At 42.6% G+C, this 23,286-nt stretch overlaps 1 protein-coding gene across 1 annotated transcript in view; it reads right to left on the bottom strand.

Annotated features, from left to right (window-relative positions):
- Positions 1-13,308: 13,308 nt before the first annotated feature.
- Adgrv1 (adhesion G protein-coupled receptor V1) overlaps positions 13,309-23,286 on the bottom strand; it is a 546,923-nt gene continuing 536,945 nt past the window's right edge. The window contains exons 89-90 of the mRNA XM_052743671.1: positions 22,536-22,713; positions 13,309-13,753 (exon numbers count right to left, since the gene is read on the bottom strand). Coding sequence (XP_052599631.1) covers positions 13,635-13,753; positions 22,536-22,713 — 297 coding nt within the window. The 3' untranslated portion in view covers positions 13,309-13,634. The remainder of the gene's footprint in view (positions 13,754-22,535; positions 22,714-23,286) is intronic.

The raw sequence follows: 23,286 nt of genomic DNA, 5'->3' as shown, positions 1-23,286 counted from the left end.
ACTATGCTGTCCAAATGCGCTGCACGAAAGCTTCCAATCGTTCATTCTTCCTCAGTCCTCTTGCAAGTCATGAAGGCTACTGAGCCTCAAGGATGCTGCTGCCACAGAATGGGAGGAGACAGTGCTCAGAGTAAGGGACAGCAGGAAAGTGTGGGGGACTGTGTGAAGCCGCTGAAAGCTGCGTTTCGGTCATTAGAGGGTCTAGAACTAGTTGTCCCAGACAATGTAGTATCCTTTGTGGCATGCTGCTGCCTTTGACATTATTTTAGCAAGAAAATAGAGGAATGCAGAAAAGGTAAATGTTACCCAACAGGAGGGGAGTGGTGGGCAGACAAGAGCAAACAGATGGCCCTGGGTATGGAGGACCTTGTGAGTTGGGAAACATTCTGTAGATGTGCTGAGCTAATTTTAGCCCTGAGCAAGATGACTCTAAATGTGCCTTGATTGGCATAAAAGTAGGTTGACTTATTTTTGACAACTGTAATTAAAGCATGCCATTATCTATTGTACACATATAAATGAGGTACATTAATTTATTAGGAATGATAAAAAGAAAAGACAGCCACTAAGTTCTAATATAAATCGCCAAATAGACATCTATCTAGAGACTTTTCGAACACTAAAGTACACTACACATAAACATGGGGGGAACTAGGAGAGGCCTGGAGCCTTGGGTTTGCTGAGTGGAGGAACGCTGAAGTGATGGGCACTGTGTGTGGAGAATGCTTGGACAGCGTGTAATTAAATGGGGTCATGCTGGCCTGCAGCTCGGAGGAACAGCAGCAGGAAACAGGCTTGGTCTATTAGTGCTTAAACATAGAAACACAGGTGTCACTCTCTATGACACAAGAGAAAAATGTAGTGATAGGTTTGAACAGTTCTCTGAAATTACAGAATCATTGAAGGGAAATTTTAAAGCTACACTTTGCTTTGCAATGTACCATAGTTTTTCTCTCTGAAATGTGCAATAAATCCCCGAGTCTGAGCAACGCCCTAAATGTTCACTCTTCCACAACAGATTCCCTTTACCTGTCACATGCACAGCATGCTTTTGAATACACCAACATGTTGACACTCACCAATTAGGGGCAAGGCACCCCTTTGCTTCTCATGTGGCATTCCCTGTGGCATGCAGGTTCCCCTTTCTCTCTCCTTTTCTACAGCATCACAGATGTCTGTAGGAAGCTGTTTGAAGTTCATAGGTAGAGGTTCCACAGGATGCAACACCTTAGCTGATTGAAGTTCATGGGTCAAGGGTCCATAGACTACAACACCTTAGCTGATTGAAGTTCACGGGTCAAGGGTCCATAGGCTGCAACACTTCAGTTGGTTGAAGTTCATGGGTCAAGGGTCCATAGGCTGCAGCACCCTCAGCTTGCTATGGGATGTCTTTCTGTAAGCTGTGAATATATGCTGTTCCCATTGGTTAGTAAATAAAGCTGTTTTGGCCTATGGCAAGAAAGGTTGCAGTCAGGTGGGAAATCCAAGTGGAGTACAGAGAGAAGAAGGGCAGAGTGAAGGAGATGCCTAGCCACCACCACCCAAGGAGAAGCAAGATGTCAGCAGACCCATAATGCCATGGCTACATGGCAAAACATAGATTAATAAAAATGGGTTAATTTAAGATGAAAGAGCTAGCTACCAAGAAGCCTGCCATAGGCCATACAGTTTGTAAATACTATTAAGCCTCTAAATGATTCTTTTATAAGCAGATGCGGGACCACAGGGCTGGGCAGGACCAAAGAAACCTTCCGGCAAAATCAACTGGTTGAAGTTCATGGGTAGAGGGTCCATAGGTTGCAACACCCTCAGCATGGGTAGTCCTGAGACTCATAGTATACAAATCCTGCTCACCTTATCAGCATGGACAGATTCCACTAGTAAGTCCCTGGTGCCTAGAACTGTGGAGCCCACAGTTCTCAGGCTGGAAATCTCACCAGCAATAACTGTACAGCTAGAAGCTGACTGAGCTAAAGAGAAGATGCTGTTTATACTGTGTGGAAACATTTATATTCATGTTAATTTCATTACATTTGTATTTGGTAACTGCAAACCTTGGGTTGTACTATAGGTAGTTTCTTATTTTAATTGGGAATTTTAAAAAAATTAATTAGAAATTTTTTTTTTCTTTTTTTTCTTTTTTTTTTTTTTAAATTTATTTTAATTTATTTTGCAATACAATTCAGTTCTACATATCGGTCACGGATTCCCTTGTTCTCCCCCCCTCCCGTCCCCCTCACCTTCCCCCCAACGCCCCCCCCCCCCCCATTCCCATCTCCTCCAGGGCAAAGCCTTCCCCACAGACTGAGGTCAACCTGGTAGACTCAGTCCAGGTAGGTCTAGTCCCCTCCTCCCAGGCCAAGCCAAACAATCCTGCATAGGCCCCAGGTTTCAAACAGCCAACTCATGCAATGAGCACAAGATCTGGTCCCATTACCTGGATGCCTCCCAAACAGATCAAGCCAATCAACTGTCTCACCCATTCGGAGGGCCTGATCCAGTGTGGACCCCTCAGCCATTGGTTCATAGTTCATGTGTTTCCATTCATTTGGCTATTTGTCCCTGTGCTTTATCCAACCTTGGTCTCAACAATTCTCGCTCATATAAACCCTCCTCATTCTCGTTGATTGGACTCCCAGAGATCCACCCAGGGCCTAGTCATGGATCTCTGCATCCAGATCCCTCAGTAGTTGGATGAGGTTTCTAGCACAACAATTAGGGTGTTTGGCCATCCCATCACCAGAGTGGTACATATACACAATGGAATACTACTCAGCAGAAAAAAACAATGGCATCATGAGGTTTGCAGACAAATGGATGGATCTAGAAAAAATCATCCTGAGTGAGGTAACCCAGACTCAGAAAGACAAACATGGTATGTACTCACTCATAGCAGGATACTAGACATGAAACAAGGATGAATTGTCTGCTACTCACATCACCAGGGAGGCTACTCGGAAAACAGGACCCCAAGAAAGACACAGGGATCGCCCAATGACAGAGAAATGGAATAGAAATTTTTATTATATGTATGTGTTTTGTGTGGGTATGTGCATGTGAGTGCAGGTATCTGTGGAGGCCAGAGGCATTGGATCTCCTGGAGCTGGAGTTCTTGACTATTATGAGCTACCCAATGTGGGTGCTAGGAATTGAACTTGGGTCCTCTATAAGATCAGTATGTGTTCTTATGTGCTCTTAGCAGCTGAGCAATCCTAATTGACACTAGTTTTAAGAACTTCTAAAAACATTCTCTTTGAAATGTCTTCATAAGAATTGTTTTCCTAAATTAATTTCATTTTACAAAAAGGCTTACCACAGAAGGATGTATGTGTGTGGGATCTGTTTATCTTCCCATGATAGCTTCTGTTTATGTGTCTCCTGCTCTGTAAATGAAGCTTTGGAGCTAGAAGGGAGCACTTCGCACTCTCTCTAATCAGCATCATGGAACGATATTTAACCTTATGCTCCATGTTCTTTGCATGGAACCCCAGCCCACAGGAGAAGTTATGCTTTTGACACTCATCACTGAGTTCGAGGCCAGCCTGGTCCAGAACTGCCAGGGCTATACAGAGAAATCCTGTCTCAAAAAACTCAACCCCAAACAACAACAATGAAAACAAACCAAAACAACAAAACAAACAAACAAGAGGGAATCTTTTATTGGTTTCCTATTTCATTGGAAACTTTGGCACTCTCCACACCTCTGTGTTAGGAATGTCACAGAAGTCACAGAAGTCACTACTAAGTATGTGATGGCATGATGAGCTGAATTTTCACTTTGCCTTGAAGCAGGCAGCAGAGAGCAATCCTTTGCCTCTGTTTCACGTTACAAGGTTTAGCTCTAAGAGGGAAAATAACTATTGCTCATTCCAGGAATTATACAAACCTTGGGCTCTACATGCTTTCCCGTGGCACCAAGAGTCAAGTTGACAAAGTCCATGGAATAGATTCTATTGCAATTGGCATTTGTCTTCTTTGAAGGTGTGGTATTCAGTAAACATGCTTGGGAGGAGCATGGACACTAAGCACAAAACACTAATGAGAAAAGGCTTGATGTCTTCCGAGATTTCTGAATTGGGGTTGAGATTTGATTGACTACCATCAAAATCATGTGACAGTTGTTCTCTAAGCAGATAAAAACCAATGAAACAGTGTAATTTCTGCAAAATGAAGGGATCTTAACATTCTAAACGGATGGCCTTGTAATTTAGAGATAGTTTTTAAACAAAGTACAAAACTCACAAAACTTTGGATAGAACCACATGATCACAGTGTGGTGCCCAGAAACCAAGAAAAATATGCAGCATGTAGTGTGCATTTTGTCAGCAGAAAATTTGAATTTGCACCTATATATTCATGGCATGCTAAGTTTAGTGGGATTTGGAAAAATAGTGGGTGCTGGCAAAGGGAGCTTTCCAGAGTAACTGCTCGGTGACGTGTTAGGCTCCTGATAAAAGCTTCCAGTGAACTAGGTAGATACAATTCGACAGTTGTACCACAAATACTTCAATCCCTCAGTAACTCTAGCCTGTTCTAATTTTGTCGCCTATTTTAATTTTTTTTATCCTTGCTCCTTGTCTCCTTGACCTAAATATTTATAGTACTGAAGAAGTTCCTTGTTTATTTTTGTGTTTGAGGCTTGTTCAAGTCCTTTCCTATTCCCCTCTACCCCTCTCTTCCCCACCTCTCGCTTGTAGCTAGAGTTTTCCTGCCTGGCCCACAGTCAGGACAAATCTCTCTCACCTGCCAGTCCCACAGCCACTCAGAACCCGACCAAGTAAACACAGAGACTTATATTGGTTGCAAACTGTATGGCCGTGGCAGGCTTCTTGCTAACTGTTCTTACAGCTTAAATTGATCCATTTCCATTAATCTATACCTTGCCACGTGGCTCATGGCTTACCAGCATCTTCATATGCTGTTTGTCCTGGTGGCGGCTGGCAGTGTCTCTCTGATTCAGCCTTCCACTTCCCAGCTTTATTCTCCTCCTTGTCCCACCTATACTTCCTGCCTAGCCAATGGCCAATCAGTGTTTTATTTACTGACCAATCAGCAACACATTTGACATACAGACCATCCCACAGCACTCGCTTCCCGCTCTCCCTCTCCTTTCTTCCTTAACACAGGCTCATCTTGTAGTACAGGCTGGCTTTGAACCTGCAGTAGTATTCCAGACCCAGTCTTCCGGTACCAGTATCTCAAGTGGGAACCAACCACCAAGCCTGATTCTCAGCTCTTGCTTTTTAGTCCTTGCATATGCCTATAACACTTCAGAATAAAATGTCCACTGATTAGACTTAGCCTTTTATGGATAGTGGATGCATAAAGGTCTATTTTATGAGCTACATTTTTCTGTAGTTGTGGAGTTCATGAGTGGTCATATTTATTTGTATAAGTGCCTTTGTTTTATATCCAGGGAAGTAATTTCCTTTATAGGACTTCCTAGTTATCAGCAGGCATTGCCTACTGGTCTGAATTTCAAAGGAAGCTGAATGCTTGTTTGGCTGTTAACAACTTTTTTTTTTTAAATATAGTATTTCATGCAGCCCAGGCTGGCCTCCAACTCACTATGGAGACAAGAATGACCTTGAATTTCTGATTCTTCGGCCTCCACCTCCTAAGTGCTGGGATTCCAGGTATATGCCATCGTGCTGGGAATCAAACCCAGGGCTTCCTGCATGCTAAGCCCTCTAACAACTGACCCTCACTCCTAGTCCACTGCTTACTATTTGTGAGAAAGGAAAGAGGGAGGCAGAAAAGGAACAAGAGGGGTAGTGGGGAAGAGAGAGGGAAGGAGGAAGGGGGGGAGAGATTATGAGAGTGAATGAATATCTGGATTCTGCTGAGTGAGACAAAGAAGGCTCATCCCGTCCTTCCTACTACCTGTCTCCACCAACACCGGTCATCTAAGTCTGGAAAAACAAGCTTCTCTCCACCTTTGCCATAAGTGCATTCTGACTGAGACGCCTACGGGGAGTCTTTCGACCTCATCTTTGTTTACACATGTTTACACAGCTGTTGGAAATCCTGGAAGACCAAACATGCTGACTATTCTCCACTGTCTTAAAGCAGGAACAGACCTGGGTATCAAATGGTATTCTAAAATTCTGATATTTAATGTGTAATCTATAATCTTCTGTATTTCACTATTCAACAGTCAGAACCTGGGAGGGGGTAGTGTGAGGAAATTTATCATGTAGTTCCAGGTCAAAGGTAAAACAGATGTGCACTAAAACTACCAGAAGAATGTGTAGTACTTTGCCTCCTTTCAAAAAATTAGTTTTATTTTTATCTACTTAAAATTTGCACACATGTGCATGTGTGTATGTGTGTGTGTGTGTGTGTGTGTGTGTGTGATATGTATGTGTGCACATGTGTGTCCTGATGTCTGCACTACTGGAGAGTTCAGTGTTCAACGCTGTCTTAGTTAGGGTTTTTATTGCTGCAACAAAACACCATGACCAAAAAGCAAGTTGGGGAGGAAAAGGTTTATTTGGTTTACACTTCAGCATTGCTGCTCATCACTGCAGGAAGTTAGGACAGGAACTCAAACAGGGCAGGGACCTGGAGGCAAGAGCTGATGCAGAGGTCATGGAGAAGAGCTGCTTACTGGCTTGCTCTTCACGGCTTGCTCAGCCTGCTTTTCTATAGAACCCAGGACCAGGGATGGCGCCACCCACCATGGGCTGGGCCCTTCCCCATTGATCATTAAATGAGAAAATGCCTTAAAGCGTGATTTCAAGGAGGCACGTCCTCAACTGAGGCTCCTTCCTCTCTGATGACTAGCTTGTATGAAGTTGACCCACACAGCCAGCCAGCACAGATGTCTTCCTCTAGCTCACACCACCATGACTTTGGAAACAGGGTCTCTCAGCAAACATGGATCTTGCTGATTGTCTAGACCAGCTTGCCAGCCATCCCGACCTGCTGCATATCCCTGAATCTCTCTCTACCCTCACCCCCACAACACACACACACACACAATACTTGGATTAGGGACTTGTCTGTTTTATGTGAGTGCTTAGAATCCAGACTCAGATCCCCGTGCTGGGCGGCCACACGGCCCCCACGGAGCTGCCTCCTCAGCCCCCGGCTTTGGTGTTTCACTAGTGTTCTCTGACCAGCGCGTGCAGCTGTTCCTTTACTCTCACTGACGTTCCCAAGAGCCTGCTACACCCACGTGTGCATGGGGGTGGGGCTGAGGCAGAAGGGAGGATTCTTACAAACTGCCCCCGACAGACTTACAAACTGCCCCCGACAGAAGGTCCCCCCCCATGCAGACACATTAGTGCGACTGGCACTCAGAATGCCTTTATTTTAGTGACCATCTCCATATTTTGTCACCGTCTCTGCATCAAAGAGTTTTATAACAGGACTTTCGGAGTGGCCACCAGTATGGAACAAGCCCTGGACATTTCGTGACTGCACTAGCCCTCCCACCTGTCTAGACAGCAGTTGTGGTTGTTTGAATGAGAATGGCCCCCAAAGGCTCACATATTTGAATGCTTGGTGCCCCCCAATTAGTGGAACTGTTTGGAACTGATGAGGAGGTGTGGCCTCGTTGGAGGAGATGTGTCACTGGGGGGACGGGGGGGGGGGGGGAACGGGGGACGGGGGACGACTTTGATGTTTCCAAAGCCTATGCTCAGCCCAGTTTCTCTCTGTGTGTCTGTCTGTCTCTGTCTCTGTCTGTCTGTCTGTCCGTCTCTCTCTCTCTCTGCCTGTTACCTGGGGACCAGGATGTAAAGCTCTTGGCTACTGCTCTAGTGTTGTGCCTGTCTGCCTCCCTCCATGATGATCATGGACTAGTCCTTGAAAACTGTAGGGAAGTCCCCAGTTAAATGCTTTCATTAATAAGCCTTGCTCATGGTGTCTCTTCATACAATAGAACAATAACAAGACAGTAGTCTGTGGTATGCACGTGAGTAAACACCAGGTCCTCGTATAGACAGGGATCAGTTTGTGGTTTCGGCTTTGGAGCAAATGGCACAAATTATATTAATTTTCTTGCTATTTCTTTCTCCTAATAAGTAGACAGATGAACTTCACCTTAGTACAGTCAAGCTTATATTATAATCCATATTTATAATGTTAAGAATCACAAGAGGCCTGTGCTTTAGACTGAACCTGTCACCCTGAGATTGCCAAGACCAGCCCCAAAAAGAATGAAGCAGCTTGTCCTGAAATGGGTCACTTTTCCCAAAGCACTGGAGATTCACAGCTGTCAAGGCACCAAAGGACCCATCTTCTGCTTTGACCTTTCAAGGACAGCAACCTGGGGTAACTCATGTTCAGGACTTGTGTTTGTGAATTATGTCGTTTCCTTCTTCCTGCTCAAGGCATCTTACAAAGACCAAGTGTCTTGCCATACCTCACACAGCTCCCTCTGTTCTTAGACAGGAAGGTGCTTCATACAGGATCACTAACAAAAGAGAGCTTGATCTTTGTGTTTGTTGAAAATCCAAACAAATGTCTGCATTTTCCACACAGTGTGAAGGATATATGTGGACTATGATTTGAGGGCTGGAGAGATAGATGCCTTTCTGCTTCTCCAGAGAACCAGAGTTTGGTGCCCAGCCCCCACTTTGAGCAGCTTAGTACTGCCTGTAACTCCAGCTCCATGGGATTCCACATCCCCTCTGGTCCTCCCCAGTACCTGCACCCAGGCGGCACTCACACACACACAGGCGCACACACAGAAACACACACACTCACATTTACAAAAAAAAAAAAAAAAATCTTTAAAACTATAAGATCTTCTCGTAAATCTTTTTTAAAATAAGTATGAAAAAGAGAAAATGAGCACAGAGTGAAGGGAAGCAAGACCTCAAGTTTTTCCTTTTGTTTTTACTGTGTGAGCAGTCTTTCCAGGGAACTTTGTACAGGATTAAACACACATTTCCATTCCTTAACAGTAGTTTACAGCAAAAACAACAGAGGTGTCGAACACGAAGAACAGGAAGAGGAACAGGAAGAGGAACAGGAAGAGGAACAGGAAGAGGAACGGGGCTGGGGAGGTGGCTTATATTTGCTCTTCTTGCAGAGGACCCGAGTTTGTTTTGCAGCATCAAAATAGCGGCTAAAACCCATCCCTAACTCCAGCCCAAGGACCCAGTGCTGCTCGGTGGGCACTGCATGCACACGGCACACAAACACAGGCCCAGGCAGAATACCCATGCACACCAAGTTAAATCAACAAACCAATCTTTTTTTTTTTTAAAGCAAGAGGAACGACAGGGGATGAAGAGAGTTTATTTAAATTAACCTTTAGTTCCAGTAGCTGACAAGCGATAGTCTGAAGCAGTCAACTGTGATTAGAATTTTATTTACTTTTTCTGAATTGAAAATAACTTAAAAAAAATTTAGGTGCTTTTCCAAATATTTGTCCTTTGCCAAAAGGAAGGCCTACTTCCCCGTTAGTCTTTATCTTGGTGGCTGCTGGATGTTGATATTTTAGATCGTTTTGAGGAATGAAATGCGGCTGGACACGGGAAGGTCTTGATGAGAATCATCGTTTGCTCCTAACACCGTGCAACAGAGCGTTGCTTGATCATGAACAGGAGAGTTATTGCCCTGGGGATTGTGTATGCTGTCTGGATTCACTGATTTAAAATAGTATGTTATCTAATGTGGAGTGTGATGTTTTGGGCACAGGCAGCATGGATCAACCACAGACGACACACACACACCTCTGGAGCCTCTCACTGAGGGGCATGATGAGTAGGAAGGTTGTAGATTTGTGCGCATTTCCCTACTGGTGACTAATAGGTTATAGAATGGTGAGGAGATATGAAGGGCAAATGACATTTGCTGTCCTTTGCCCTTGGCTTGGTGTTCTCTCTCCACGTAATTCGTAGGAAACAATTCTGGTTTTAAGCAAATGGAGAGAGAGTCGAGTAAAGTCCCAGTTAAGGTAGTTGCCTGACTTGTCAAGGTTATTTGAATAAGTGGCAGACCACAGACCTCTGAGGGAGAGAATACTTGCATTCAGTGGTGTGTATGTGCTAGCTAGTGTGTGTGGCAGCTTAAAGGCATCTGGGATTTTCTAAATTTTCATAAAAGTAAGTTCTTTCATAAAAACTGTTATATGGAATTTTATGGGATACAATTTAGTCAAGTGAGAAAAACTGAGTGTGAATAAGGTCGGTGTACAACTAAGTTTATCAGTAAAATATCACTCATCTGAACTGTACTTTAGTCCATTGATCAGTGAAGAACTGTAAGAAACTCCAGGCCTGGCAGAAGCCTAACCTCGCTTGGTCAGTCCAGCCCTTCCTTCAGCACAACTCTTGGGCATGAGGTTCTTCACCCATGTTGCTGTGTTGTACTGTTTTTTGCTGGGGAAGCTTGGCAAGATGGAGTCAATGCCCACAACCATTAAAATAGAAGACATGGAGGGCCACTGAACGTTCTTTCTTCCAGGTCAAGCTGTCTAGGGGACACCTCCTCTGGCACCCAGCCACTCTAGGAAGGTCAACAACATTTCCTTATCTGACTGAAACCTACCTCCACACAGAAGTACCTAGACTCCTCAGGGCTAAAAGCAAAGACTCTCAAGTGCAGCACACGGGGAAATGCTTGGGGAGTCACATTCCTAAAGTTTCTCTCCAGTGTGTTTGAGCAGCTGTGGTCAGAACTGGGAGACAGGAGAAATGCTATAACGTCTGGACTCACCCTGCTAACACACGCAAAGGGAGGGTGTCTGTGCTGTTTAAGGGGGGTTTCATCGCTCACCGTCTCTTGCGGTGTAAGTAAGGACTCCACCTGTGTCGTCACTGGCTCCGCCACATTTCATTCCTTTCTTCACTTGCATCCAAATTAGGAAAAGACTTTCCCATTTTAATATTCCAAAGTGCAAAACTTCAAAAGATGTGGGTGCTGGTAGTTAAATCTCAAACCCCAGTGTTGTGAATGTTTGTACAGTGTGTGAAGGTGTGTTGCCGTGACTGGTGTAATAAAAAGCTGAATGACAAAAAGCTAGGCAGGAGCAGATAGGCAAGATTTCTGGGGAGGAATCTAGGTGCCCGATTTTGCCAGCAGACTGAGAGCAAGTCTGATGTGCCATACTAAGAAGAGGTAACAGAGCCACGTGGGATAATGTAGATTAAAAAATATGGACTAATTAAGTAAAAACAGCTAGTTGGGAAAAAACCTGAGCTAAGGCCAAGCTTTAATAACTAATAATAAGACTCTGGGTCATTATTTGCAGGCTAGTGGTTCAAAGATAGTCCAACAAGAAAGCTTGCTGCACCCTAGCAGCAGAGGCGCTGCCACAGAGATGCTACCCATCTTTTAGCAGAGGAAAGAAAGTGTGAGAGAGATGGGGAATACATCTGGTTTAAAGTGCTGCAGATGTTTTGGAAAAAGAAGTGATGGTTGTGTAACATTAAAATGCCATTGTGAATGTCATCAACGCTACTGAGTTCTCCACTTTGGACAGGTCATGAGACAAATTCAGTGCTCTGATGTACTAGCACATTTTATTAGAACCATAATAAAGTATACCAAGTGTCACTAAATTACATGTTTCCAATGAATGAGCTTTTGCAGAATGTGAATTTTATCTCAATAAAACTGTTAAGGAAATGGGGATAAAATGTGAAAGAGGAAGGCTGTAGGTGACAGGGGAGAGAGTCTCTGTCTCTCAGTGTTCACGCTCACCTGTACTTTGATTTGCCTCTTCCAACAGGTGCTCGGCCCACAGGTCTCAGCTCAGACTGTGCTGGGACGAAGCACACTGTGAATGGCTGCTGCCATTGTCATATGAGACTTCTGTGTCCTGACACCTGGTGTCTGAAAGCTATGTTTCTGTACTTCTATTATATTAAAGACTCATGCTCAACTGTGGGCAACGACCAAGAGTCAGGAGTATCACAATGGAGCTATTCTCTCTCTCTCTTCCTCCCTCTTTCCTTCCCTGCTCCCTCTCCCTCCCTTCCCCACTCTCCAGTGTCAAATTGACACATAATCCATTAAAGCAGAATTCAGCAGCACTGGTGACATCCATAGTATAATTTGCCATGTTGTTCAACCATCACTTCATATCATTTATACATACACGCACATATATAACATATCTATGTTTTTCCAAATCTGAGAGCATGTCGAAATGAAAATAGTTACTGGTAATTGCCTTTGGAGAGAGTTTGAGTTCTAGGGACCTGATAGAAAATGTCGCTATGAGTGGTGGATTAGCGATGTTGAGCCCTCATTGCCCAATGCCAAATTCAATAAAGTCCAGTAACATTGAAATGATCATTAACTTGGAGCATCTCTCCTACTGGTTTATGTATTTAAACTGTATTTGGCAGTTGCTTTCATACTGTCGTGAGACAGACAGCTGGGCAATGCTCCAGGTCATAAACTTGTCACTTCAGGGAACTTTAGTTTAAGTACCATGTTTTCTGAAGTTCCTAAAAGGGACTGTAAGTCAACCGAAGATGTCGCCTCTGCCTCATACCCTCCTTGATTTTGTTGTGGAGCTTTTGTCTTCTATTTATGAGACAATCTGCTTGTCAGAGCTCACTGTAAGAAGAATGTGGGGGGCTTTGAGAAGAAAGGAAAACAAAGGACAATCAAGAGAAATAGTGCCACACGGGTTTCATATCACATACACCATACTTGATGCCCAGAAGGAGCACGCTGGTGCTGTAATTGGAGCTTCAACAGAAATCATTAACAGAACAAAGTTTCTTCAAATTTTAAAATAATGTCACATTTTCCTTTGGGATGATGCTTAGTTTTCTCAAAAAATAAGTAAGAACTCCAAACTAAAGGTCACAAAGCATTCCTCAGAGCAACTTTGTTCTATTTCCAGCATGTCTTCTGGAAACACAGTCAATGAAATCATCTTGACTACAACAGTGTTCTGGGAGAGATTTCCTGATTTCTCATTCCAAGACAAAGAAAGACTAAAAATCACAAACCAAGAAAATGTTCTCCAAAACAAACTGTACTGTTTGAATGAACCTCCTCTCAGGTTCGTGAACAAGTGCGGCGGAGTTATTTTTAACTGGGGACAGAACATTCATTCTGGAAAGTGTTCAGAACCTTAAGTTTGTTGAGAGCAGAAATCTATCTTGCTGATGAAAAAGGCCATCGCAACCTCACTGCCCCATCCACACTCACGTGCAGAATCCTTCACAGACCACACATTACAGTTTCCAGGACTCAAAGTCTAGATGGAGAGAAGTGTATCCCTTTTAACCACTGCTAGAAGAGACAGGTGTCTGATATCATCTAGATACGCATTTAGTCTTTTTGCCCATGCACATTTATTCATAAATAAGGAGTCTGGATGATACCAACTGGATTCTATTGCTTTTATTGATTATTATTTTCATTAAACAATGTTAGCCAAGTTAGGATGACTAAGAAACAACTAATAGTTTTGGACTATGTGTATCCTTGTAACTTACAGGAATGCTCTGATCTTTTATCATAACAGTCACTTCTTAAGTTTCACAAATACTAAGCAATGTATATTCCAACCATAACAATCACTTCTGGGTTATTCATTCCGTGTGACTGACACACCACTACTACATGGCTGTGAGTGCTTACAGAGTTTAGCACAGAAGCCAAGGCAAACAGGAAAATGCTCCTCTTTCCGACGGTTAGTGCCAGCGAGGCTCTCAGAGGTGGGTATCAGCGATGGGTATCCTCCTGAGCTCCACAATCTGGGAGTCGGCCAAGGTTCCTCCCTCCTGGCTGCCTTGACCAGACTCGTTGTCACTGACACTGAGACCAGCACCTGGAATGGAAGATGAGCAGACATAAGTCCACGCTATTCGCACAGTAAATTCTTAATGACTTAGTTACATTAAACCAAAACATCTTATTTCTATGTTAGTAAAAGTCTGGGCCATTTATTTGGAATAAACAACAAATGCCTTAAAATTATGGAATTATAATTTAAAGTGAAGCTACTTTTGTAGCTTTTAAAGGTAGAAACTGATTTCCAAAGATAAAACGTTGGGTTTCTCATATTTTCATTTTATTTGGAGACAGCTTCTCACTGCGTAGTCCAGGCCGGCCTTAAATTTACAGCCAATCTCTTGCCTCATGAGGCCTGCGTGCTGAGATTACAGGGGAGAGCTGCCACACTTGGCTTTCTTTATTTTTCTTGTTGCCGTGTGATAGGCAGGTGCAGTAGAGAACAGGGTTTATCAATGAAGGGTTTACCAAAACAGAAAATCAGGCAGGGTAGAAAATCAGTGAGGTAGAGAACATATCCACCAACCCTTGGAACTCCACTGAGTCCGGTAGCCCCCTGGGGGAAGCTCAGTGTTGGCCCTTAGTCTGAGAAGAAAGGCAGGCTTGCAGGGGGAGGACACATGGCATCCTATCAGGGCCCTGAGGAAACTGGCCCTGAAGACTGAGCCCAAGACAAGGACACGCAAATAACACAGTGCCAAACATTCTCATGGGAAACCCAGGAAGTTGGCTGTTCTTAATAGCATGCACCCCCTCAAACCCCTGTTTTGAAGATTTTCTATGAGGCACTACTCTCCCCTCCCCAGCACACATAATTTATAACTATAGTGGGTTCTTTTCCTCTGTAATGTGGGAACTGGATGTACTCTTGTGCTTTGTCTCCACACACGCACAGGCACACACACATGCACACAGTGAGGGAGACAATACAGATGTGGCCACAGAGTGTGCTGCTACCAATGGCCAGGTATCAACTCTCTGTGCTTCCCCCTCTCCTGGCCACTCAGCTTTGTGGAAAGGGTGTCAAGCCCTGATGTCCTTGCCAAGTCTTCCGCTGGTAGCTAGGGGAAGGAGGCTGCTTAGCTTCAGAATAATCTGTGCGGAGAAAGAACCAGGAGCCCATGAGCACTCCTTCTAGCCAAGCCCTGCCTCTCCTGATTTTGTCCTTCACACCTCTGCCTTATTCCTTCCTGTATTTCTGTATCACATAAACTGCCCACCCCTGCTCAGACCCTGGAGCTCTTTCCAGACCGGGTCTGTTTTCTCTCATGTCTCTTCTCCCACTATTTAGGTACTGGGGACCTCTACAGGAGATGGATATAAAAGCTGCAGGGTCTGGATGACCTTCCCTTTTTGCAGGGTCTGGTGTCCTTCCCTTTCTGTACCACGTTCTCTGCCTTCTTCATCTTGCTGCCTGTGCCTCGCTATGGGCATCAGTTCAAGTGTTGCCCTTAATGCCTGTAGAAACACCATGGTTCTCTTTCAAAATGTCTGCCTTTCCTGTTGGATCACATCCTTGTCATTCCTCTGGCTCACACTCATAGAAAGTACTTAGTGCATGATAGGTGTTTGGTATATGTTTTTGGTTTGTATTCAGAACCCAAGCTCTGAGCCCACCTCTATCACTTTGGGACTGGGCAGGCCTCTTGGCACAAATTTAAACCACCCTAACTTCTATGTCACATCATGGTCATGGTGCAATCAACAACCAGGTGTTAGCAGACTATATTATGAATTTATAAAATATAATTTATTGTGTGCATACACTCCTGTGTGGGAGTATGCATATACACATGTGTGCATGTGGTAGCCAGAGGTCAATGCTAGGTGCCTTCCCCTATAGCTCTCTACCTTCTTTTTCAAGGCAGGGCTTCTCACTGATTTGGCTTGAATGGCTGGCCAGCAAGTCCCAGCACCCTCTGGTCTTTGTTCTCAGCACTGGAGTTCATTTTCCTGCTGTGCTTAGCTTTTCATGTGGGATTGAGGACAGAACTCAGGTTCTAGCTTCTACAGCAAGCACCTCACTGACTGAGCTGTCTCCCAGCCCCTAAATTAGCTTTTAAGCCAAACAATAAAGGGAGCCCAGCTAGTAGTTTACATCCCTGACCTTAGGGGACCTAGGCTGTGCCACTCTGATCAGTGCTTTACACAGACAATTCCTAATGCCACAAAACACATTATTTGGTAAATGAGGAAATGGAAAAGCTGAGTTCCTTGCCAAAGACTCAAAGCATGAAAACTCCTAAGGTTTCAACATGGGGTTTTCTGATTTTGTGACCCACTCACAATTTATCTGGCTTCTTTCCAGTTAGACAATGATACAAAGATCATTCCCTTTCTGAGATAAAAAAAACATAGAAAACATTAATAAACTCTAATTTTACCCTTTAGTTATGAACCAACTAAAGTTCAATAGGATGCAGAAACCCTTGAATAAACTAAATAATAAAGTGTCTTTGTATATTTGTGTTCTGAGAAAGGGTCCTAAAGTGTACTTTAGGCTGGTCTGGAATGATGGTTCTCTTGTCTGTGCTTCCTGAATGTGGGGTTTGCAGACATGGATCATGACAGCCATCTTAGGAATAGTACTTGGGTTTGATATTTCTCAGAAAAGAAATATCTTTTCTTGACTGTAGCCATTCTGACTGGGTGAGACCATATCAAGGAGTTTTGACTGGCATTCCTGTGATGGCTGAGGGTGTTGAACATTTTTTTCAAATATTTCTTCACTATTTGTGTTTCCTCTCTGGAGAAATGTCTAATCAGTTCATTAGACCATTTGATGGCTGGATGATAGTTTTGTATTTAATTTTTTTGAGCTCTTTATAGGTGCTAGATATTAATCTACTTAATGTCTAGTTGGCTGCTGTATACACTGTAAATATGTATTCCTCTCATTTGTTAATAAAGAACTGACTGGCCAGTAGCCAGGCAGGAAGTATAGGTGGGACAGCCAAAGTGAGAATGCGGGGAGGAAGAGAGGTAGAGTCAGAGGAGTCCAGGAGACACAGAGGGAGCAAGACATGCTGGAGGACAGGTAAAGCCATGAACCACATGGCAATACAAAAATTAATAGAAATGGGTTAATTTAAGTTGTAAGAGCTAATAAGAGTAAGAGTAATAAGCCTGAGCTATTGACTGAGCATTTATTATTAAGATTCTGAGTGGTTATTTGAGAGTGGCTGCCAGCACAGGAAACTCCACCTACAAAAATGCTGTGGAACAAACTTTGTATATTGTAAATATGTTTTACTCTCATTAGTTAATAAAGAACTGACTGGCCGGTAGTCAGGAAGGAAGTATAGGTGGGACAGCCAAAGAGAGAATGCTGGGAGGAAGAAGGACAGGGTCAGAGGAGTCTCCAGGAGATGCAGAGGGAGCAAGACATGCTGGAGGACAGGTAAAGCCACAAGGCAATACATAGAGTAATATAAATGGGTTAGTTTAAGTTGTAAGAGCTAGTTAGTAGCAAGCCTGAGCTACTGGCCAAGCATTTGTAATTAATATAAGCCTCTGAGTTGCTATTTGAGAGTGGGACAGAAACTCCACCAACAGTTGACAAACATTTTCTGCCAGTCTGTAGCTATCTCTTCACTTTGGCAACCTTTTCCTTTGCTGGGCAGAAGCTTCTATTTCATGCCAATCCATTTGTCAGTTGTTGGGTCCATTTTAGATGGCTTTTGTCTATGCCTGACTCGAAAGGACTCTATCTTGAATAGTTTTTCTTCTAGTGGCTTCTGGTCTTACATTTAGGTCACCGATTTATTCTGAATTCATTTTGGTGCAGGGTGAAGATATGGCTCTAGTTTTGTTTACATACACACATCTAGTTTTCCCAGCATTCGGTGACAAGGTTATCTTTTTGTCAATGTATGATTTTGATACATGTCAATACTATGTGGCTGTAGCTGTGTGTAGTTATTTCTGGGTCATCCATTCTATTCCACTGGTCTATACGTCTGTTGCATTAGTTTTGTGCTGGTTTTGTTATTATGGTTCTGTAGTGTAATTTGAGATCAAGTATTGTGAAGCCATTAGCATTTCTATTTTTGCTGAGGAATGCTTTGACTCTTCGATATCCTTTGTGATTCCATATGAATTTTAAGATTAAAATATATGTTTATTTATTCTTTGAGAACTTTGTATATGTATACAATCTGTTTAGATGCAATCCATCCTCCTATTCTCTTCCTTCCAACTCCTACCAGTCTCCGACCCAAATTCATGTACTTTTTTTTAACCCACTGAGTCTAATTAGTAATGCCAGTATATGCATGGGTAGGAGACAATAGGGTTTTTAAAAAATGGTTCATATCTAATGCCATTAGAATTTTGGTGTGGATTGCCTTGAATTTGTGCATCTATTTTGGTAACATAGTCATTCTCACAGTATTAGTTCTTTCAGTCCTTGAACACAGGTTGGGGTGTTTTTCCATCTTCTAGTATCTTCTTCAATTTCTTTCTCTTGTTTTTGATGTTTTAAAGCTTTCACTGTAAGTATCTTTACCTCTGGTTAGTTGCATTCATATATTTTTTCATTAGTTTATTTACTTTGAAACCACTATGAATGGATTTTTTTCCTCAGTAACTTTATTACTGGAATATAGCAAGGCTCCTTGTTTCTATTCGCTGATGTTGTAGTCTGCCACTTTGCTGGAAGTGTGTATTCCACCTAGGAATTTTCTAGCATACAATCCAGTTATGGGCTCTAAGTCAGCACACCATGTTTCTATATGTGCATCCATGGTTATTGAAGCACTACTCACAATAGCAAAGTATGGAACCAGCCTTGATGTTAATCTATAAATAAATCGATAAAGAGAAGGAGGTGCATACAAGTATTGGAATTTTACTCAGTTATAAGGAAGAATGATATTACGGGAAAATGGATAGAACTCAAGATTCTTACATAAAGTGGAAAAAGTCAGAACAATAAAGACAAACATTGCATGTTTCTCTTGCATGTGTACTCTAGATATAAATGTCCGTCGATGTATATGATGTGGAAGCAGACAAATGAGAGAGAAGGAAGAGGTATACAGAAAGGAGAGAACACAAAGGAGGATGGAATATATATATATATATGATGCCATGGAAGTAGATGAGGAGGGAGGAACTCTTTGTGAGGGAAGAAGAGATGGGGCAGATAAGAACAAAGTTAATGATACATGTGGATAAAAATATTACAAGTCCATTTCTTTGTGTGCTAACACCTCAATGATTTTGAAGCTCATGTTGTCGAACCTTTTTTTTTCTAGACCTATATACGGTATCTCTACAATTTTAATATTGGCTCAAAAACTGTTAAAAAGCTTTGTGAGTTAAGCAAAACACTTTGTTAGGCCAAATCCAGACCTTAGGTCAATGTTGAATTCTGCTGTAGATAAACAGCATGTGGTCGGCTCCTTTATTTGATCATTATCCTATGTTGGAATGTGTCCAGGGGCTGATGCTTGGTTATTATAGAATCTTTTCTAATAATACAGAGAACCAATGTTAGAGATTGTTATTTTGATCTCTTAAATATTTTTCCCAATGAGTTTAGGGAACTCTAAGGAATGCCAAGCTAAATCTCCAAGCAAGCCATTCCATGCATTCCTGAACCAAATGCACTCAGTACTTGCTATATATATAGCCCACAGATCTAATTTAATTATGCTCCAAGTATTCATCTCACTTCTGTGTTTGGACACAAAGATCTAAGGACACTGCACACAGAACACATTAGGGAACCTAATGTGTCCAGATCATAATTTGTAAACCCCTTCAGTTCCAACTCTGCTCCGTGTGCTATGTAGTTAGTCATTTCATTCTCCCTAAAATCCTTTTCTGTCTTTAGCTGCCTTTCTTTTTTTTTTTTTTTTTTGGTTTTTCGAGACAGGGTTTCTCTGTGTAGCTTTGCGCCTGTCCTGGAACTCACTTGGTAGCCCAGGCTGGCCTCGAACTCACAGAGATCCACCTGGCTCTGCCTCCCGAGTGCTGGGATTAAAGGCGTGCGCCACCACCGCCTGGCAACCTTTCTTATTTGCTAGAGTTTCTCTGTGGGGCCCTCCTCCCTTCCGACTTAGATGCAAGCATCATCTAGTATGTTCCTGTTCTCCACCCCTTCTCTTTCCTTCCCATTCTCTTCAACTTCTCTCTTCATTTATTTTCCTTTCTTCTTCCACCCTCCTAATTCAAATTTAACAATCCTCATAGCTACCAATAAAATCTATGCCTCGATGTATTTAAAAAATTACCTTCTACCCTGGTACTTTGCCTAAGATTCGAACCTTATGAATACTCAGGAGGAATGCTCATCATCAAGACACACCAGTTTCCCTCAGCAAAGACACTAAGGAAGCTCTGTACCACTTGCTCAGGTGAGAAGCAAGTCTCCATCAGTCCTCTGTTCTTTCTCAGCGACTGCCCTCTTCTGTTCTCATTGACCTTTTCTATGTGAGATCTTAGCCTCATGACCCTGGCCCACTCTCAGATATTTCCAGTCTTTCTGTTTATAATTTACTATTAATACTTTTGTAAAAGTCATTTTGTATCAAAAAACCTCCATGATCCACTATAAATGCTCAACTACTTATGACTGCCAAACAAACAGCATTTTAACATTGTGCTAAACACCAGCAAGGGGGCTTCACTTCCAAAAAGAAATTGCAACCGACTATATTACAGAAATACAAGGTGACATTCAATAAAGTGGGTCTTTTTACACTGCGTTAGAACTGTTAAAATGATCATTTGAACTGTGAATCTGTAGTTTCCCCAGTCCGCCCTGCAGGGGATTGTGTTCACTGTCATTCACCTGCAGAACTGCCCTGAGTTACTGACAGTGCAAGTGAAGTACCTGTGAGGCTATCTCAGGCTACTCGGTCCACCGTTCGTCCTCCACCCTAACGCCGCTCTCCACAAACAAGCTTCACGCTTGGACTGAGAGTTTTCCTTAGATTCCTTGAGTGTGTAATGCCCTTCCTCCATTCCTTTCCTGTTTAAACCCTACACATTCTTCAACTGAGGTAGCTTCGTCCCTTGATCCCCAAACTCTACAACTTCCTTGATTATTTATTTATTCTTCCTTAACTCCTGCTAACTTCCTCCCCACCAGTCCCAGATGAAATCTGAACATTTTCATCCATCCTATCATCCATGTTTTGAAAGTTCCTTCTGCAGAAATTTGGGTATCAGCATCAGTTGTATACAGGGGTGAGTTCTTACTCATTTCAGTAGGATTTGTCATTTCTCAAAAGTGCTCGAGGGCAGTGTGACATTCTGGGTGTGAGCATAGGGAGCGGCTGGGAGACAGTGATGTGCTTTGTGACCTCACCATCTCTTACTTACGAGATTCTGATATGAAATACAAAATGAGATGTAGGCCCTGGGTTTTTGAAGTCATTCTTAAGATATAAGAATTTTACTTTGTGAGGACAAAAATGTTTTACCAAAGTAATATATCTTCATAGAAAAATCACGCTATTTTATAATGAAACATTTTTAAATAAGCATTAAAAAAAACTTCCTCTTTGGGGAATCTGGCTTCTTGGTTTTTAAAATGGTCATTGCAACTTTTACAATAGTAACAGCTCAAATTTTTTCTGAAAAAGAAAATGTTTAAAAACTTCTTTAGGACTTGAAAAAACTCTAGAATGATTAATATTCACAATAGAGTTATGACAAATTAAGTATCTAACCTATACTACTGTGATGGCTAAACTTGATTGCCACCTTGACTGACTGAGAGGTGACCTAGTCCCCTAGGAAAGTGTGCCTTTCAGGGTTTTTGTGAGGTCATTTTCAAGTCAGGGGACTCACTCTGGCTAGTCAGCAGTGAAATTCATTGATATTTTCAAGTACTGAATGAAGATCTGGGAGGTGGCACTGAAGAGAAGGCTGTTGGTGGCATGCCTCTGAAGAGGACGTTTGCCCCTGGCCCCTTCTTGCTACTCTTTTTATACTCCGGTTACCAGGAAGTGGCCATCTTTTCTCTGGCGCTTCCTTGATAGTTCTCCTTTGTCATGGGCCCAAAAGCAATGGAGCCACCTGACTACAGGCTGAAACCTCTAAAGTCATGAGCCGAAAGAAACCATCCCTTCCATGTTTCACTCATGTACTGTCAGTGATGGAAGGATCACACCACCACTAATGTGGACATTTACACACTAAAAAGGATGGTATTCATTAATGATTTCTCCACTAGCATGTGACCTTCAATCAGATTTCTCACTTTCTCCATTTCTAGGTGATGTGCTACTGAACTGGGGTCTTTAGGATCTTATTTCTCTGTGTATAGGAATTATTCACTAGGGTTACAGATTGAGTAGAACTGAACACACACACACACACACACACACACACACACACACACTCACACACAAGGTCAATGAAATACTGCAAGTGATTGCACACATTTTGGAAACTGTAGACACATACAATGTTTGTTACATTGCCTCTGAAAGCATATGAAGTACATCCTCATGAATGACATCCTTTTTTTGCAGATCAGAGGTAAACTCCTTCAGTGAGCTTCCTTATACTGAATGTAACTTACTAAGGTCTTGGTGTTCTAGCCAGATCTTAGGACACAGATACTTACACTTAGTTAGAGTACGTTGTTTTCTTTCTTAAATGCAAGTTGTAAATTATTTTTAGGCTGCGTTATACTTAATGCTAGGAACAGAATCTCCTAGGGCTTGACTGGGCTCCGAAATGGGTCATGAGACTCAGGATGTACTGAGGGTGACGGCGCTTTTGCACATTCACGGAAGGAGACACGAAGTAGCCTCCCAGGACTGCCTGCCTCTAATGTCATTTGTGGGTTTCGTACATACCCGTTTTTAATGCAAATATCAAGTCATCAAACTCCTGGGACTCCTCATCGGCTATCAGGGACCCCTGGCCATATCCTCCAGAGGAAGGGAATGAGGCACCATTCTGGGGACTTGTCTTCAAATCAGGGCTTGCCTGGTTGGTCTGTTGGAAGGATGCTCTCTCCCAGTCAGACGGTACCTTTTGGGTTGAGGTAAGAGCAGAAGGAAGTGACAGTTGGTAACATGAATGTACATATTCATTTGGAAGCCCAGTTTTGCAATATATTTCTATATTTCAATAAAAACCGTGAATGGCCTATTGAATTGCGTTTATGAGCTTGCATGTTATAGTTGTTCTTCAGAAAAGCACACCTCCCCTCAAGTTAGTATAACCTGATTATTTAAAAGTTTCTCAGAGTCACAGTAGATTGCTATGATGCCATGTATGGGGAGATAAAACTGTTTGTTTATTTATTTGTAAAATGTAAGTTAAGAAAATTCAGAAGAATGCTCCAAATTCTTAATTTGAAATGTGTTTTAAATAGCATCAGTATATAAAGAACATACTGAATTAAAAGGAGTTTATTCAAATCCCTCCTTGCTTTTGATTAATGCTCAGAAAGAGTTCTGTCCTGAGATGATTAACTGCAGTCCTGTCTTTCTAGGTTACTGGCGAACCAGGTTAGTGGTAAATGAGCCCTTAATCCCTCTTTTCCTTGGCCTTCCCTGCTCTTGCTGGCTTTCGCGACCGACCGTCTCTGCAGGCTCTCAC

This window comes from Peromyscus californicus, unplaced genomic scaffold (assembly GCF_007827085.1).
Source record: "Peromyscus californicus insignis strain IS unplaced genomic scaffold, ASM782708v3 Scaffold_18__1_contigs__length_77618521, whole genome shotgun sequence".
NCBI lineage: Eukaryota > Metazoa > Chordata > Mammalia > Rodentia > Cricetidae > Peromyscus > Peromyscus californicus.
The sequence above is the reverse complement of the archived record's forward strand: the minus strand, read 5'-3'. Positions and strand labels throughout refer to the sequence as shown.